Source organism: Theropithecus gelada, chromosome 11 (genome assembly GCF_003255815.1).
Source record: "Theropithecus gelada isolate Dixy chromosome 11, Tgel_1.0, whole genome shotgun sequence".
In the NCBI taxonomy this organism is placed as follows: Eukaryota; Metazoa; Chordata; class Mammalia; order Primates; family Cercopithecidae; genus Theropithecus; species Theropithecus gelada.
In genome coordinates, this window is record NC_037679.1 from 84,244,174 (window position 1) to 84,260,625 (window position 16,452).

General features: G+C 50.1%; 1 protein-coding gene across 2 annotated transcripts in view; it reads left to right on the top strand.

The window, feature by feature from the left end:
• Positions 1-15,684, top strand: part of BRI3BP (BRI3 binding protein) — a 34,198-nt gene extending 18,514 nt beyond the window's left edge. Inside the window, exons 2-3 of one of the 2 annotated variants that reach the window (XM_025402398.1) lie at positions 1,600-1,702; positions 14,874-15,684. In XM_025402398.1, coding sequence (XP_025258183.1) covers positions 1,600-1,702; positions 14,874-15,313 — 543 coding nt within the window. In that variant the 3' untranslated portion in view covers positions 15,314-15,684. The remainder of the gene's footprint in view (positions 1-1,599; positions 1,703-14,873) is intronic. The other variant, XM_025402397.1, reaches the window with a different exon arrangement.
• The last annotated feature ends 768 nt before the right edge of the window (positions 15,685-16,452 follow it).

A 16,452-nucleotide genomic window follows, 5' to 3' on the forward strand; every position in this document is an offset into this window, starting at 1 on the left:
CAGTTGTTGGGCTGTCATCAATTTGTATCAAGTTCAAGTTCATCCCCTGGGCCAGTAGACCACTTGGGTGGCATTCATCGTGGGCTCGCTCTTTTTTCCCCGTAATAGCAAAGGCTGGAAACCACACAGGTGTCCGTGAGTAGGGGCCTGGCTCCAGGTGTGCCATCTTTTAAAAAGGGTGGGGCAGCTCTGTGTTCTGAGTGTGAGTGATCTCCAAGATAAGAGTGTTGCACGAGAAAAGCAGCTCAGCTGTACACCTGTGCTGCCACTGTGGAAAGAATATGTCCGTGCCATTATTCACCTGGCACATCTAAGGAAGGGTTCACAAGCGAGTGGTCATAGTGGTTCCTCTGGAGGGGGATTCAGGTTGCCAGGAAATGAGAGGGAAGGCTTACTGTCCACTGAATACCTATTGGTAGGCTTGAGTTTTATGCTACATGTATACAATATCACTTTAAAAAAAAAAAAAAAGTTAAAATGAGGCTGTACCTTGTATTCATGTTTCTTTAGCCCTGTGTCACCTGGAGGGCAAATGAAGACCTCAGAGGCCCGGGGTCCTTAGAGTTGGATAGAGCATGGGGCTCTATCATTACCAGCTTCTTAGGAGCAGAAACTTCCACTCTAAAAATGAGAAACCTGCAGGGTGCGGTGCAGTGTTTCACGCCTGTAATCCCAGGAATTTGGGAGGGCCAGGCAGGAGGATCGCTTGAGGCTTAGAGTTTGAGACCAGCCTGGGCAATGTAGCAAGACCCCGTCTCTACAAAATAATAATAATAACAATAATAATAATAAAGCGTGGTGTGGTGGCTGCACCTGTAGCCCTAGCTACTTGGGAAGCTGAGGCGGGATTGCTTAAGCCCGGGAGTTTGAGGCTGCAGCGAGCTATCATTGCACCACTGCACCCCAGCTTGGGCAACAGCGAGACCCTGTCTCTTTAGAGAAATCAGGCAGAAGGCCGGGCACGGTGGCTCAAGCCTGTAATCCCAGCGCTTTGGGAGGCCAAGACGGGCGGGTCACGAGGTCAGGAGATCAAGACCATCCTGGCTAACACAGTGAAACCCCGTCTCTACTAAAAAATACAAAAAACTAGCTGGACGAGGTGGCGGGCGCCTGTAGTCCCAGCTACTCGGGAGGCTGAGGCAGGAGAATGGCGTGAATCCGGGAGGTGGAGCTTGCAGTGAGCTGAGATCCGGCCACTGCACTCCAGCCTGGGTGACAGAGCGAGACTCCGTCTCAAAAAAAAAAAAAAGAGAAATCAGACAGAAGAAAGCAGAGACCCTGACCCAAGAGGGAGCATGAAAGACAGCAGGAGCAATGGCAAGCGGCGTAACGCGGCCCTGCAGAGTCCCAGCCTCCATAGGTGCCTTGTTCAGCCCTTCCAAGGAAGGGGTCATTTTCACCAATTTTTCTCAGCTGGGCTGTCATCAGTATCCAGTTCAAGTCACTCCCCTGGGCGTATGTGGTATTCATCATAGACGTGTGGTTTTTCCCTTCCCAGGTATAAACTTCCGGGCTCCCCGGTTCACTGCTTGACAGATAGAGGAAAACAGCAGAGTGGTGAGTAGAAATTGGGTGATGACTGTTTTCTTGTTTCTGCAGTTCTTGGCCAGGCTGACCGAGAGGTTCGTGTTGGGAGTGGATATGTTCGTGGAGACACTGTGGAAAGTGTGGACCGAGCTCTTGGATGTTCTTGGACTTGATGGTAAGGGTGGGGGTGGCATTCGCGTAAGGTGTCATTCTGTTTTGGTGGTTCTGGTGGTGTGGAACTGGTACTCACAGTGAGTAATACGTGAGAAGGTTGCGGAGGGCTGGTCAGTGAGGATAGGAGTAAACATTTTTTATTTTAATAGTCTCATATAGAGGCTAGGCACAGCGGCTCATGCCTGTAATCCCAGTGCTTTGGGAGACCAAGGTGGGACGGTTGCTTGAACCCAAGAATTGCAGACCAGCCTGGGCAACGTGGTGAAATCCCATCTCCACAAAAAAAGTACCAAAAAATTGCTGGGTGTGGTGGTGTGCACCTGTAGTCCCCAGCCACTCGGGAGGCTGAGGCAGGAGGATTGCCTGAGATCAGGAGTTTGAGGCTGCAGTGAGCTATGATCATGCCACTGTACTCCAGATTGGACGACAGAGCAAGACTCCTCTAAAATAATAACAAAAATAAAAAACAAATGGCCCATCAAAGCTGAGATTTCCCAGATGCCATTTAGGGTAAGGTGCGACTGACTGGGTAGTGCCAACTTGTGTGTCCCTAGGCAAAACACATGGACCAGAGGTATAGTACTCTGGCTCACTGGGATCCGTGCAATAAATGACTAGTTATTTAGGCAGAAGGGGATTTCATGGAGACAGAGACACTCAAAGGAATCTTCAGAAAGGCTGAGGGAGAGATTCATGGCCTCAGACACTGCCGAACTGGCCGTCCAGGATTGCAGCTGTTGAGACCATTGAGTTCCAGGTCACACAACTGTAGCATAATTTGAGGACCAGGAAGCCACTGCTGCCACCACAACAACTAGACTTTGCGTGTAGGTGCAGGGACCCTGGCCATTTCTGGAACCGTGCATATTGGCTGCAACACTTCACTTAATTTTCAAAGTCGTGTGTGTATGGGGGAACTGCAAGGCGGAACTTACTTTCTGTCCAGTCCCCAGCTGCGAGGGAGGCAGGCTAATGCAGTTCTTAGCTCTCCAGCTTCTGCCATCCAGGAAGGCAGGCTGGGGGCAGGTGTCATCCGATGCTGCACCAGCCCATCCGCCATACCCACCGCATGGGGCAAGAATTGCCAGGGGAGCTCCCCTGCTTTTGTGGGCTGGGGAGGAGGGTAGTGCAGTTTGATGGTGCAGTGCTAGTCACACATTTATAGCCAGGAAGAGAACATTGGCGGGGCACAGCCCCTCCCTTTCTACATGTGGGTTGGGGCACTGATACTGGTCTTGGCGGATGGCAAGGCAGCAACGGTCCTGGTAACTGAGTGGGGCACCTCTAGTCCAGGCCTGCAGCCTGCGCCGCCCCCAGACTTACACCTCCCTTCCCAGGCGGCTCTGCCCCACCTCCACCTGCATTCCATCAGGGGGTGACAGGAGCTAACCTGGGCAGAGCGCTCAGGGTGTGCAACTTTTATACCCAGAGGAGACCTTGTCCCTTACCACCTTAAGAGCTCCAGAGGCATCCCATGCTCTCAGGATGAAGTCACCTTCCCGTTTTCTCTGCCATGCCCTGTGGTGTGCCAGGTAAGGAGGGATCTCTTAGCTGTCCCCGCTCCACTGCTCTCCTTCCGTCCACAAGGTGGAGGCCGCTCTTCCCCTGGGCCTTTCCAGAGGAAATCCCCCAGCTGGGCTCTTTCCAGCCCCACCGCCCTGGTCCCAGCTGCCACCTGTCTCACAGGAAGGTCTGCAGTTGCTGCATGTGGCAGGGTTCCTAAGACCACTTACAGGCTCACCGGTTCCCTAGGAGCACTGGCAGGACTCAGCATATAGCTGTCCTCACGGCTGTGATTTATTGTGACGGAAGGACGCAAGCACCATCAGCAAAGGGAAAAGGCGCGTGAAGTCCCAGGGAGGCCAGGCTCAAGCTTCGAAGTCCTCTCCCTGGGGAGTCACACGGGACGCACTTAATTCCCCCAGCAGAGGGTGCCCACCGAGGACTCCGTGCCCAGGCTTTTTATTGGGGGCTGGTCGTGTCATCACCCTCTGCTTGACATGTGTCAAAATTCTAGACTCCCAGAGGGAATGCAGGTGTTGTCATAAACCACATCATTTGTGTCAACAGCCTAGGCCTGGCATCTCCGGGCTGCACTCTGGCCCCAGCTCTGCACCTGGCACAAAGAGGCCCTGTTTGTTTGTTTGTTTGTTTGTTTTGAGACAGAGTCTCACTGTGTCGCCCAGGTTGGAGTGCAGTGGCGATATCTCGGCTCACTGCAAGCTCCGCCTCCCGGGTTCATGCCTCAGCCTCCTGAGTAGCTGGGACTACAGGCGCCCGCCACCACGCCAGGCGAATTTTTTGTATTTTTAGCAGAGAGGGGGTTTCACCGTGTTAGCCAAGATTGTCTCGATCTCCTGACCTCATGATCCACCCGCCTCGGCCTCCCAAAGTGCTGGGATTACAGGCGTGAGCCACCATGCCTGGCGTTTGTTTGTTTTTGTTTAGGATCTCACTCTGTTGCCCAGGCTGGAGTGTAGTGGCTCAATCATGGCTCACTACAGCCTCAACTTCCTGGGCTTGTGGTCCTCCCACCTCAGCCTCCCAAGTACCTGGAACCACAGGCCCATGCCACCAGGCCTGGCTACTTTTTACATTTTCTGTAGAGACAGGGTCTTACCATGTTGCCCAGGCTGTTCTCAAACTCTTGGGCTCAAACCGTTCTCCTGCTTCAGCCTCCCAAAGTGCTGGGATTATAGGCGTGAGCCACCACACACAGCCCACTCTTGGTTAATAAGAGCAGGAGAGCTGTGGGGCCCGCTGCTTAGCCAGTCATGTGGGCTGAAATGTGCTCCCCGAGAGTAAGAATATGTATTCCAGTCCTAGCCCTGGGCCTGTGAGTGAGCCCTTGTTTGGGAATGGGGTCTGCAGATGTGATCAAGTTAAATGAAATCATCTTGGATTAGAGTGGACCCTCAATTTAATGATTGATGTGCTTATAAGAAGTGGGGAATTTGGACACAGAAGCACCAAGAAACATAGGGAGAAGATGGCCCTGGGAAGTGAGAAACAGGGACTAGAGGGACGGAGCCATAAGCCAAGGAACACCTGGGGCTCCCAGAAGCTGGAAGAGGCGAGGAAGGATCTTCCCTTGAGCTTTCAGAGGGAGCGTGGCCCCGCCGAGACCTTGATTCAGACTTCCGGTCTCCAGAACCGCAAGTGGATGAATTTCTGTTGTAAACCGCCCAGTTCGTAGTGGTTTGTTGCGGCAGCCATGGGAAACTACTATACCATAGCCCTGTTACATGTGGAATCTCTCAGCACTGCCCATTGGTCCTTGACATCCCCATTTTACTGATCAGAGATGGGGGAATGAGGTCCACTGGCCATGATGGGCACACTGATTCATACCTGTTGACACCCCAGGCCATTCAGAAACATCTCTGAGTTCAACCTTTAAGAGACCTTATGCCAACTCAATCACCTCACTGCTCAAAGAATTGGAGGCGTCAGCATAGCCAGAGGACACTGTGCACCTGGCAGCCCCCCGAGGCCACTCATGGCCCCTCCTGGGACTTGGCAGAGTTAACTCACCCTCCCCCAGATACAGCCACTGCGTGCAATCCTCTTAGCTTCCGTATTCACCACCTGCCCGGATTGTCAAACTCTCCGTGTTTTCATCGCCACCCATTGAACCCTGGAGAAACAAACCTGATTGCAGAAAATCGCACGCAGCTTGGAATGAAAAACTACAGAGTAGGAACAGCCTCCTAATCATATGGAAGAAGCCCAGAATAGAGGCATCCGCAGCGGATCCATAAGCCCTGAATGCCCGCATTCATCAGGAGAGCAGCTGGCGCGTTCCGGAGGCGAAACCAGCTTGCTTCCGTGTTGAAGCTTTTCTAGTTCTGTTTGATGCGTAAGCTTCAAGGCATCCAAAGGCCTTTGGAATTCGTGTCTTATGCGTAGAAGTTTGAGTGCAAAATGCTTTACAGGAAGCCATACACCAACGTTGGATATTCTGGTAAAAAAGGTTTCTGTGAGCACAATTCTGTAATTTCTTTCTTCAGTGGTTTTTTTTTTTTTTTTTTAAGAGTCTGGTTAAAATGGGAACTCCATAGCCCCGAGTGGTCTAATAGAAAAAGAATGTGAGCCCCCTAGGTGATGTGAAGTTTTCTAGTAACCATGTCAAAGGAGTAAAAAGAAACGGTGAAATTAATTTTTCTTTCTTTTCTTTTCTTTTTTTTGGGGGGTGGTGGGGGGCAGGAGGGACGAAGTCTTACTCTGTTGCCCAGGCTGGAGTGCAGTGGTGTGATCTTGGCTCACTGCAACCTCCGCCTCCCGGGTTCATGCTAGTCTCCTGCCCTAGCCTCCCGAGTAGCTGGGATTACAGGTGTGTGCCACCACGCCTGGCTAATTTTTTTGTATTTTTAGTAGAGACAGGGTTTCACTATGTTGGCCAGGCTGGTCTTGAGCTCCTGACCTCGTGATCCACCTGCCTCGGCCTCCCAAAGTGCTGGGATTACGGGCATGAGCCACTGCTCCCAGCCTTTTTTTTTTTTTTTTGAGACAGAGTCTTGCCCTATTGCCCAGGCTGGAGTGCAGTGGCACAATCCCAGCTCACTGCAGCCTCCACCACCCCGGGCTCAGGTGATTCTCCTACCTCAGCTTCCCAACTAGCTGGGACCACAGGTGTGCGCCACCACGTCTGGCTAATGTTTGCATTATTATTTTTTGAGATGGATTATTGCTCTGGCACCCAGCCTTGAATGCAGTGGCCGATCTCGGCTCACCACTGCAACCTCCACCTCCTAGGTTCAAGCCATTCTCGTGCCTCAGCCTCCCGAGTAGCTGGGATTAGAGGCTCCTGCCACCGTGCCTGGCTAATTTTTTAATTTTTTTTTAGTAGAGATGAGGTTTCACCATCTTGGCCAGGGTAGTCTCGAACTCCTGACCTCATGATCCACCTGCCTCGGCCTCCCAAAGTGCTGGGATTACAGGCGTGAGTCACCGTGCCCCACCTAATGTTTGTGTTTTTTGTAGAGATGGGGTTTTGCCATGTTGCCCAGGGTGGCCTTGAACTCCTGAGCTCCAGTGATCTGCCTGCCTTGGCCTCCCAGAGTGCTGGGATTACAGGCATGCGCCACCATGCCCAGGTGGATATTTTAGTTAACCGAATATATTAAAAACATCCCAACTTATAATTAATAGAAAATTACGAGGTGTCTCACATTTTTCTGGGTAACTAAGGCCTTTGAGACTCAGTCTCTATTTGACACTTAGAGCACACGTCAGTTCTGACTTGTCACATTTCAAGGGCTCAGCACACGATAGATGGCACAGCCTTTGTCCCTATTCTAGATCTGCTGGCACAAAGCATGCGTCCAGGAGTTGGAAGGATGGATTTAATGTTCACGTCTTTGTCGTGTTACTTACTCCTCTGAAGCCGCTGAGGCCACTTCCAACAAAGTTTCCAATAAAGTGGGGAAAATATGAACCGTGCTTCAGTGATGCGTCGGCACAGGGCAGGGACTGTGTGGCTCCGGAAACTGGATCCCCTGGTTCCAAATCCCAGCTCTGCCCTGTCCTAGCTGTGGGACCCTGGGCAAGGAGTCCTTATGTGGAAAATGCTGTTTACCCTATCAGCAAGTCATGAGGACTAGATGACTGTGTGTGTAGGGTGGTTGGATGGCGCCCAGCCCATGGTCAATACTTGGGGGCTTACAAAGGGGCCCTCCTCCAAAATGTACATCATTGTGCATTTCTGGGACCTGCCAATCTCACTTCTCCACACTGAGGGCCGGCTGGCCAGCTGCACCCAGAGCCAGCTTCCCCTGCCGCAGCCATCAGGATTGACAGGTGTGCAGGTGTAAACCTGGCCCACGCTGAGGAACAAGTCGGCCACCAAAACATTCACTTTGCTTGAACGGTGCCTGTTAGGCGTTGAATCGTGTCCCCCCATATTCATCTGTTGAAGTCCTAACTCCCAGAACCTCAGAATGGGACGCTGTTTGGAGATGGGGTCATTGTGGGTGTCATTTGTTAAGATGAGGTCATACTCTGGAGTAGAGTGGGTCCCACATCCAGTGTGACCGGTGTCCTTACATGAAGGGGAAATTTAGACACAGACACAGGCAGGGAGAAGGCCGCGTGAAGGCGGAGTAGAGAGAGGAGTATGTCTGGCAGTCACAGAGTGCCAAGGATCACCAGCAACCTGCAGACACTAGGAGGGGCCTGGGCCGATTCGCCCTGGAGCCTCTGAAGGAGCCAGCCCTGCTGACACGTTCTTCGAAGACTTTCAGCCTCCAAACAAACTGAGAGAATAAACTTCTGTTCTTTTTTTTTTGAGATGGAGTCTTGCCCTGTTGTCCAAGCTGGAGTGCAGTGGCGCTATCTTGGCTCACTGCAGCCTCCGCCTCCTGGGTTCAAGCAATTCTATTGCCTCAGCCTTCCGAGTGGCTGGGATTACAGGCTCATGCCACCAAATCTGGCTAATTTTGTTGTTGTTGTTGTTGTTTTGAGGCAGAGTCTTGCTCTGTTGCTCAGACTGGAGTGCTGTGGTACAATCTCAGCTCACTGCAACCTCTGCCTCCCGGGTTCAAGCAATTCTCCGGCCTCAGCCTCTTAAGTAGCTGGAATTACAGGCACCCACCACCACACTGGGCTAATTTTTGTATTTTCAGTAGAGGCGGGGTTTCACCATGTTGGCCAGGCTGGTCTTGAACTACTGATCTCAGGTGATCCACCCGCCTTGGCCTCCCAAAGTGTTGGGATTACAGGCGTGAGCCACTGCACCCGGCCTTCTGTTCTTTTTTTAGCTACTTGGCCATGGCAGCGCTAGGGAAGTCAGATGGTACCCCTTGACCATCAGGCAGAACATGCAGGGCCACTCGTGTTCTCTTTAGGATTTTGAGGGCCTCAGGGAGTGACATTGCTTTGGACCACCCTTCCTTGGTTTAAAGGACAGCTTTCACTGAAGTCACCGAGGGGTGGAAGGCAGGGGTGGCATTCTCCTCTCTGGGCATCTTTCCCAGCTGATCACCTATCTTGGCCCCTTGATGACATGATGATGCTTCTCAAAGTATGCTCTGAGGAACCCCAGGAGGTCCCTGAGACCCTTTTGATTAGGAGGGGTGACTTGAGAGTTCCTCTCTTTTCCAGTAACATGTCTCTGAGGTCAGGGTTTAGCAGGTACTTTAATACTTCCATATATATTGATGCCATGTTAAGATGACAGCATTTTAGGTATATTGGATTAAACAAAATATCTTGTTAATATTAATTCCACTTTTTTTTTTTTTTTTTTTTTTTTTACTGTGAGTACTTGAAAATTGTCGGTGACAAACGTGGCTCATATTTGTGGCTGGTGTTCCGTTCCTCTGAATTCAAAAACAGATTTGGGGGCCAGGTCTCCTCTAAATAGCTAGATAGGAAAGAGACTGGCAAACATTCAGAACACTGCCACTGTTCTCACTGTGGTTTGTTCTGCTTTCGAAACAGTTGCTGTTCGTGAAAAATATTTTGTGTTAACCTATTGTCTCGGTCAGTTCAGGCTGCTATAACAAAATTCCATAGACTGTGTGGCTTAACAACGACCTTTTTTTTTTTTTTTTTGAGATGGAGTCTCTGTTCCGCAGGCTGGAGTACAGTGGCGCAATCTCAGCTCACTGCAACCNTGGAGTCTCTGTTCCGCAGGCTGGAGTACAGTGGCGCAATCTCAGCTCACTGCAACCTCGGCCTCCCGGGTTCCAGTGATTCTCCTGCTTCAGCCTCCTGAGTAGCTGGGATTACAGACATGTGCCACCACGCCTGACTAATTTTGTGTTTTTTTAGTAGAGATGAGGTTTTGCCATATTGGTCAGGCTGGTCTCGAACTCCTGACCTCAGATGATCTGCCCACCTTGGCCTCCCAAAGAGCTGAGATTACAGGCATGAGCCACCGTGCCTGGCCTAACAGACATTTTCATTTCTCACAGTTTGGAGGCGGGAAGTCCAGGATGAAGGTGCCGGCAGATTCAGGCTGTGGGGAGAGCCCTTTCTTGTAGACGATGCCTCACTGTGTCTCACGTGGAAGGAACAAAGCAGTTATCTGGGATCTCTTTATAAGGGCACTAAACTCATTCATGGGAGCTCCACCCCCATGACCTGATCACCTCCCCAGGACTCCACCTCCTAAGACCATCACTTTTGGGGTTAGGATTTCAACATAGGAATTTTGTGGGGGATGCAAACACTCAAAGCCTAGCATCTATAATGGGTTATTTGAAAATGAGTTAATGATAGCAATGTTTTTAAATTATTATTATTTATTTATTTATTTATTTATTTATTTATTTTGAGACGGAGTCTCGCTCTGTCGCCCAGACTGGAGTGCAGTGGCCGGATCTCAGCTCACTGCAAGCTCCGCCTCCCGGGTTTAGGCCATTCTCCTGCCTCAGCCTCCCGAGTAGCTGGGACTACAGGCGCCCGCCACCTTGCCCGGCTAGTTTTTTGTATTTTTTAGTAGAGACGGGGTTTCACTGTGTTAGCCAGGATGGTCTTGATCTCCTGACCTCGTGATCTGCCCGACTCAGCCTCCCAAAGTGCTGGGATTACAGGCTTGAGCCACCGCGCCCGGCCTGTTTTAAAATTATTAACGGCTGGGCACAGTGGCTCATGCTGGTAATCCCAGCACTTTGGGAGGTTGAGGCAGACAGATTGCTTAAGCCCAGGAGTTTGAGACCATCCTCGGCAACATAGTAAGACCCTGTCTCTACAAAAAATCAAAACATTAGCTAGGTGGTGCATGCTTGTAGTCTCAGCTACTCAGGAGGCTGAGGTGAGAGAATTGCTTGAGCCCAGGAGATAGAGGTTGCAATGAGCTGAGATCATGCTACTGCAGTCTAGCCTGGGCTACAGAGCAAGACTGTCTCAAATAAGTAAATGAAAAATAAATAAAATTTAAAAGACAATTAACAACTAATTAAAAACTAACCTAATTTTCTGCTCTGGTAAATATATCAGTTAGGTAGAACCCACATAAACAAAAGCTCTGGGGACGCTTCAATAATACTGAAGAGTGCAAACAGGTCTTGAGACTGAGAGGTTTGGGAAACACTGGTTTAGCCTCCAGTCTGCAGGGGACAGGTGTGAAAGTCAGCTCCCAAGTCAACCACATTTAGTCAAAATGCTCACGATGCCTCAGGAAGGCACGGTATGGGAAACACACGCTGGCTTCTGGGGAGTCCTGGTGACCCCAAACCGTTAGTCCCAGAGACGGCTGCTGTTTACAGTGTTGGACTCTAGACACTGGCCCGCTGTGCAGAGTCTGATCATTCTGGGGAACTATGAGACGTTCACGCCGTAGGTGTCGTTATTGACCAGAGGGGCTCCAGGGTCGAGGCTTCCCATCTCAGGCCTGCTCTGGATTTGCGCTTGCCCACTCCAGATGGTTGTGTCACACTTCTCCCCATGGTCCTCTCTGTCCCCAAATGCATACAGTTCATCACGCCTAAGCCGATGGATCTCAAAGTGACCCTTAGATCAGCAGCAGCAGCAGGAGCCTCCCTGGCAAACTTGTAAGCGGCGCAGATGTGGCTGGGCATGGTGCCTCACGCCTGTAATCCCAGCACTTTGGGAAGCCAAGGCAGGCAGGTTGCTTGAGCTCAGGAGTTCGAGACCAGCCTGGGCAACATAGCGAGATCCTATCTGTATTTGCTGGTTTCCACACTGCTATAAGGAAATGCCTGAGGCTGGGTAATTTATAAATAAAAAGGTTTAATTGACTCAGTTCCACATGGCTGGGGAGGCCTCAGGAAACTTGTAATCATGATGGAAGTCAAAGGGGAAGCAAGGCATGTCTTACGTGGCGGCAGGAGAGGGAGGAAGCAAGAGCGAGGGATAAACTGCCAAACACTTAAACCATCAGATCTCGTGAGACTCGCTCACTTTCATGAGAACAGCATGGAGGAAACCACCCCCACGATCCAATCACTTCCTACCAGGTCCCTCCCCGGACACGTGGGGACTACAATTTGAAATTAGATTTGGGTGAGAACACAGAGCCAAACCATGTCACTGTCTCTATAGAAAAATACAAAAATTAGGCAGCTGTGTTGGCGCATGCCTGTAGTCCTAGCTACTTGGGAGTCTGAGGTGGGAGGATCACTTGAGCCCGAAAGGTCAAGGCTGCAGTGAGCTGAGATCACACCATCACACTCCAGCCTGGGTGACAGAACAAGACCCTGTCTAAAGCAAAAAAAGCTGCAGATTCTTCCACCTACCCAGGACCTACTGAATCAGATCCGGGGGTGGGGCCCAGCAACCTATTTTCCTAAGCCCTCCAGGGGATTCCTGGAGGAATCACACAAGTTTGAGAGCTGCTTGTGTAAATTACCCTTAGGATATAGCTCTCCTTGGACTTGTTAAACAACACTGTGAGGAAACAGACAATTGCAGCATGTGGGACCTCCTGCAAGAAAACCATCCTGGAAAAATTAGACTTCAGAATTTCAGTGTTTCTAAAATGTCTTGGGTCTCTTCTCGATTAACAGAGACTCAAGTGATGGCGAATGCAGAACATGAACTGTTGCTGGGTCCTGGTGAGGGTCGGGAGGAAACAGCTATTCCTGGATAACTGGGAAATTCAAGTGATATTACATGGAATTGTTAATTAATTAATTTTTTTTTGAGACAGAGCCTCACTGTGTCTCAGGCTGGAGTGCAGTGGCGCCATCTAGGCTCACTGCAACCTCTGCCTCCTGGGTTCAAGCAATTCTCGTGCCTCAGCCTCCCGAGTAGCCAGGATTACAGGTGTGCGCCACCACGCCTGTCTAATTTTTGTGTTTTTAGTAGAGATGGGATTTCACCATGTTGACCAGGCTGGTCTCAAACTCCTGATCTCAGGTGATCCACCCACCTCGGCCTCTCAAATGCTGGCATGAGCCACCACGCCTGGCCTGGAATTGTTAATTTTCTTAGAATGATGATAGTATCATGGTTTTGAGATGAATTATGTCTTTATTCTTAGATGATGCATGATGAAATATGTGTACATCTTTCAAATGGGTTAATCCAAAAAGTATGTAAATGGAGAATGCAATATACAGCATTTTTAATAATTGTTCAACCTAGTTGGTTTCAAAAGGAATATTCTACTGTTCTTTCAACTTTTTTGTTTCAATTTCCTTAAGTCAGGCACACAGAAGATGCTACTCTTACATTTCACTGCATTATTGAGATGGAACTTCATGTGTGGTACCAGTTAGGATCAGGTTTGGCTGAAACAGAAATCCAACATAACATTGGCTTAACCAAGATGGATGCTTATTTCCCTCTTATATAAAAGTTCTCAGGGAGGTGGTGAGGCGGGTTTGATGGTTCTGATGCATGTGGTGCTCTGGACCAAAGTACCTTCCATTGTATTGTTCCTCCATGAGTGCCTTCCCCGACCTCATGTTCCAAAGTGGCTGCTCCAATTCCAGCCATTGTATCCATGTTCCAGCAGGCAGAAGAGGTAAAGGACACATTCCTGCTACTTTAAGGGAAAACCCTCTGAAGCTACTGCAAAAGACTTCCAGTTACCTCTCCTTGACCAAAGCTTAGTTATGTAGCTGCAAGAGAGGCTAGGAAATGCTTTAATCCTAGGTGGTTGTGTGCTCAGCCTGAAGGGCATTTGTTACTATGGAAACTGAAGGACAATTTGCAGGCTATGCCCCACTGCCAGAGGTGTTTTAGTAAAAGGCAAAAGTTGTTTTTTGAGATAAAGTCTTACTCTGTCAAACAGGCTGGAGTGCAGTGGCACATTTTGGCTCACTGAAGCCTTGACCTCCCAGCCTGAAGTGATCCTCCCACCTCAGCCTCCTGAGTAGCTGGGACTACAGGCGTGTGCTATCACGCCTGTCTAAATTTTTAAAAATTTGTGTTCTCTAGAGATTGGTTCTGTATTAGTCTGTTTTCACACTGCTATAAAAACATACCCGAGGCCAGGCACAGTGGCTCAGGCCTGTAATCCCAGCACTTTGGGAGGCTGAGGAGGTGGATCACTTGAGGTCAGGAGTTCAAGACCAGCCTGGCCAACACGGTGAAACCTCATCTCTACTAATAATACAAAAAGCAGCTGGGTATGGTGCCATGTGCCTATAATCCCAGCTACTTGGGAGACTGAGGCAGGAGAATTGCTTGAACCTGGGAGGCAGAGGTTGCAACGAGCCAAGATTGTGCCACTGCACTCCAGCCTCAAACAAACAAAAAACCTGAGACTGGGTAATATATAAATAAAAGAGGTTTAATTGACTCACAGTTCTGCATGGCTCAGGAAACATAATCATGGCAGAAGGCAAAGGAGAAGCAAGCACCATCTTCACAAGGCGGTAGGGGAGAGAGAGAGCAAAAGAGGCAGCTGCCAAACACTTTTATACCATCAGATCTCATGAGACCCCCGCCCACGATCACAAACAGCATGGGAAACCACCCCCATGACCCAGTCACCCCCACCACGAGGTTCCTTCCCACGTGAGGATTACCCCCACCCACGATCACAAACAGCATGGGAAAACCACCCCCATGACCCAGTCACCCCCCCAACGAGGTTCCTTCCTCCACACGTGACGATTACAATTCAAGATGAGATTTGTGTGGGAGCACAGAGCCAGTCCATATCAGGGTCTCACTATTTTGCCCAGGCTGAAGGGGAAAGATGTATATGATTTGAAGAGAAACCAGTGTATGGAGAGGATTTTTAAAACTCAATATGGCAGGCCGTCTTAAAGGGCTTCCCTGGCCAGGCACAGTGGCTCACTCCTGTAATCTCAGCACTTTGGGAGGCCGAGGCGGGTGGATCACCTGAGGTCAGGAGTTCGAGACCAGCCTGACTAACATGGAGAAACCCCGTCTCTACTAAAAATACAAAATTAGCCAGGTGTGGTGGCGCATGCCTGTAATCCTAGCTACTCAGGAGGCTGAGACAGGAGAATCACTTGAACCTAGGAGGCAGAGGTTGCGGTGTGCCGAGGTCACACCATTGCACTCCAGCCTGGGCAACAGAGCAAGACTCGGTCTCAAAAAAAAAAAAAGGCTTCCCTGTGTGTCCTCACGGAGCTTAGTGTGACTATTCAGAGGAACTTCCTTGAGTTCCTTGGGTTGTTGCAAAGGCCTTTTAAGCCCAGCAGGCCAGCTAAGCTACCCAACTCCAGCTTGTCAAGAAACCCCTGGCCCCTGTGTAACCAGCCCTGTTCCTCTTTTCTGTCCTGCAGTCTCCAACCTGTCCCAGTATTTCAGCCCAGCCTCGGTGTCCAGCAGCCCGGCCCGCGCGCTCCTGCTGGTCGGCGTCGTCCTCCTGGCCTACTGGTTCTTGTCCCTGACCCTGGGCTTCACCTTCAGCGTCCTGCACGTGGTGTTCGGCCGCTTCTTCTGGATCGTGCGGGTCGTCCTGTTTTCCATGTCCTGCGTGTACATCCTGCACAAGTACGAGGGCGAGCCCGAGAACGCGGTGCTGCCGCTGTGCTTCGTGGTGGCCATCTACTTCATGACCGGGCCCATGGGCTTCTACTGGCGAAGCAGCCCCAGCGGCCCCAGCAACCCCAGCAACCCCAGCGTGGGGGAGAAGCTGGAGCACCTGGAGAAGCAGGTCAGACTGCTCAACATCCGTCTCAACCGGGTGCTCGAGAGCCTGGACCGCTCCAAGGACAAGTGAAGGTCAGCCGGCCGGGCGGGTCCACAGTTACCAGCACGCTGTCTCAGAAAACGAAAACGGAGGAAAAAAAAGCCAAGCCCCAAACAATCTTAATAAACACGACTGAGCAAGAAAGTGGCGCTGTGTAAGGCTATTTCCACCCACCCGGCAGCTCTCAGGACACATTCCCAGAAGAGCGGAAAGATCGTTGACGTGGAACTACACACGAAGTGTCATTAGTGGGAAAAAAAATATTTTTTAAACAAAGGATATAACCATATTTAGCTGTACAGTAAGAAATTTATCTGTGCATAGAGCATACAGTTAATTTTTTCAAGCATTTAAATACATCTTTTGTAAGGTTTTTTAATAAAGGCAGATTGAGTCAAGTTTATTAAAACATTACATGGCCAGGTGCGGTGGCTCACGCCTGTAATCCCAGCACTTTGGGAGGCCGAGGCGGGCGGATCACAAGGTCAGGAGATCGAGACCATGGTGAAACCCCGTCTCTACTAAAAATAGAAAAAATTAGCCGGGCGCAGTGGCGGGCGCCTGTAGTCCCAGCTACTCGGGAGGCTGAGGCAGGAGAATGGCGTGAACCCGGGAGGCGGAGCTTGCAGTGAGCCGAGATTGCGCCACTGCACTCCAGCCTGGGCGACAGAGCAAGACTCCGTCTCAAAAAAAAAAAAAAAAAAAAAAAAACATTACATGGAGGGGAAGAATATGCTAATTTGACATTTGAGAAAAGTTGAAATGCAAGCGTTTGTTTTCGCAGCTTAAGGGATTGGTGGGTGAGGTCTGTGTGCGTTATTTTCATGTTCCCCAACTGTGAGCTTTATTCCATGTTATTTTTGGTGGATGTTGACTTAGTTCATGAATGTTGTCACTTCTAAATGTGGACAGTTGGGCTGCAGGATGCAACTCAACCTCTTTTGGATCCTAGAGACCCCTGCCAAGCTCCCATCGGTCCTATTTCTAAATGAAGACATCGCCATTTCTAGACCTGAGATTTTCTCCCCTCTGTGGTTGTATGTATTTTAACCTCAACATTTTGAAAAGGAAAATGCAATTAGGGGCCAAGAAATGTCCTGGGGATTTGATGCCAGGAAGTACCTGTGTAAGGATTGGAGATTGCTCCAGAATCTGTTCCTTGTCTCAAT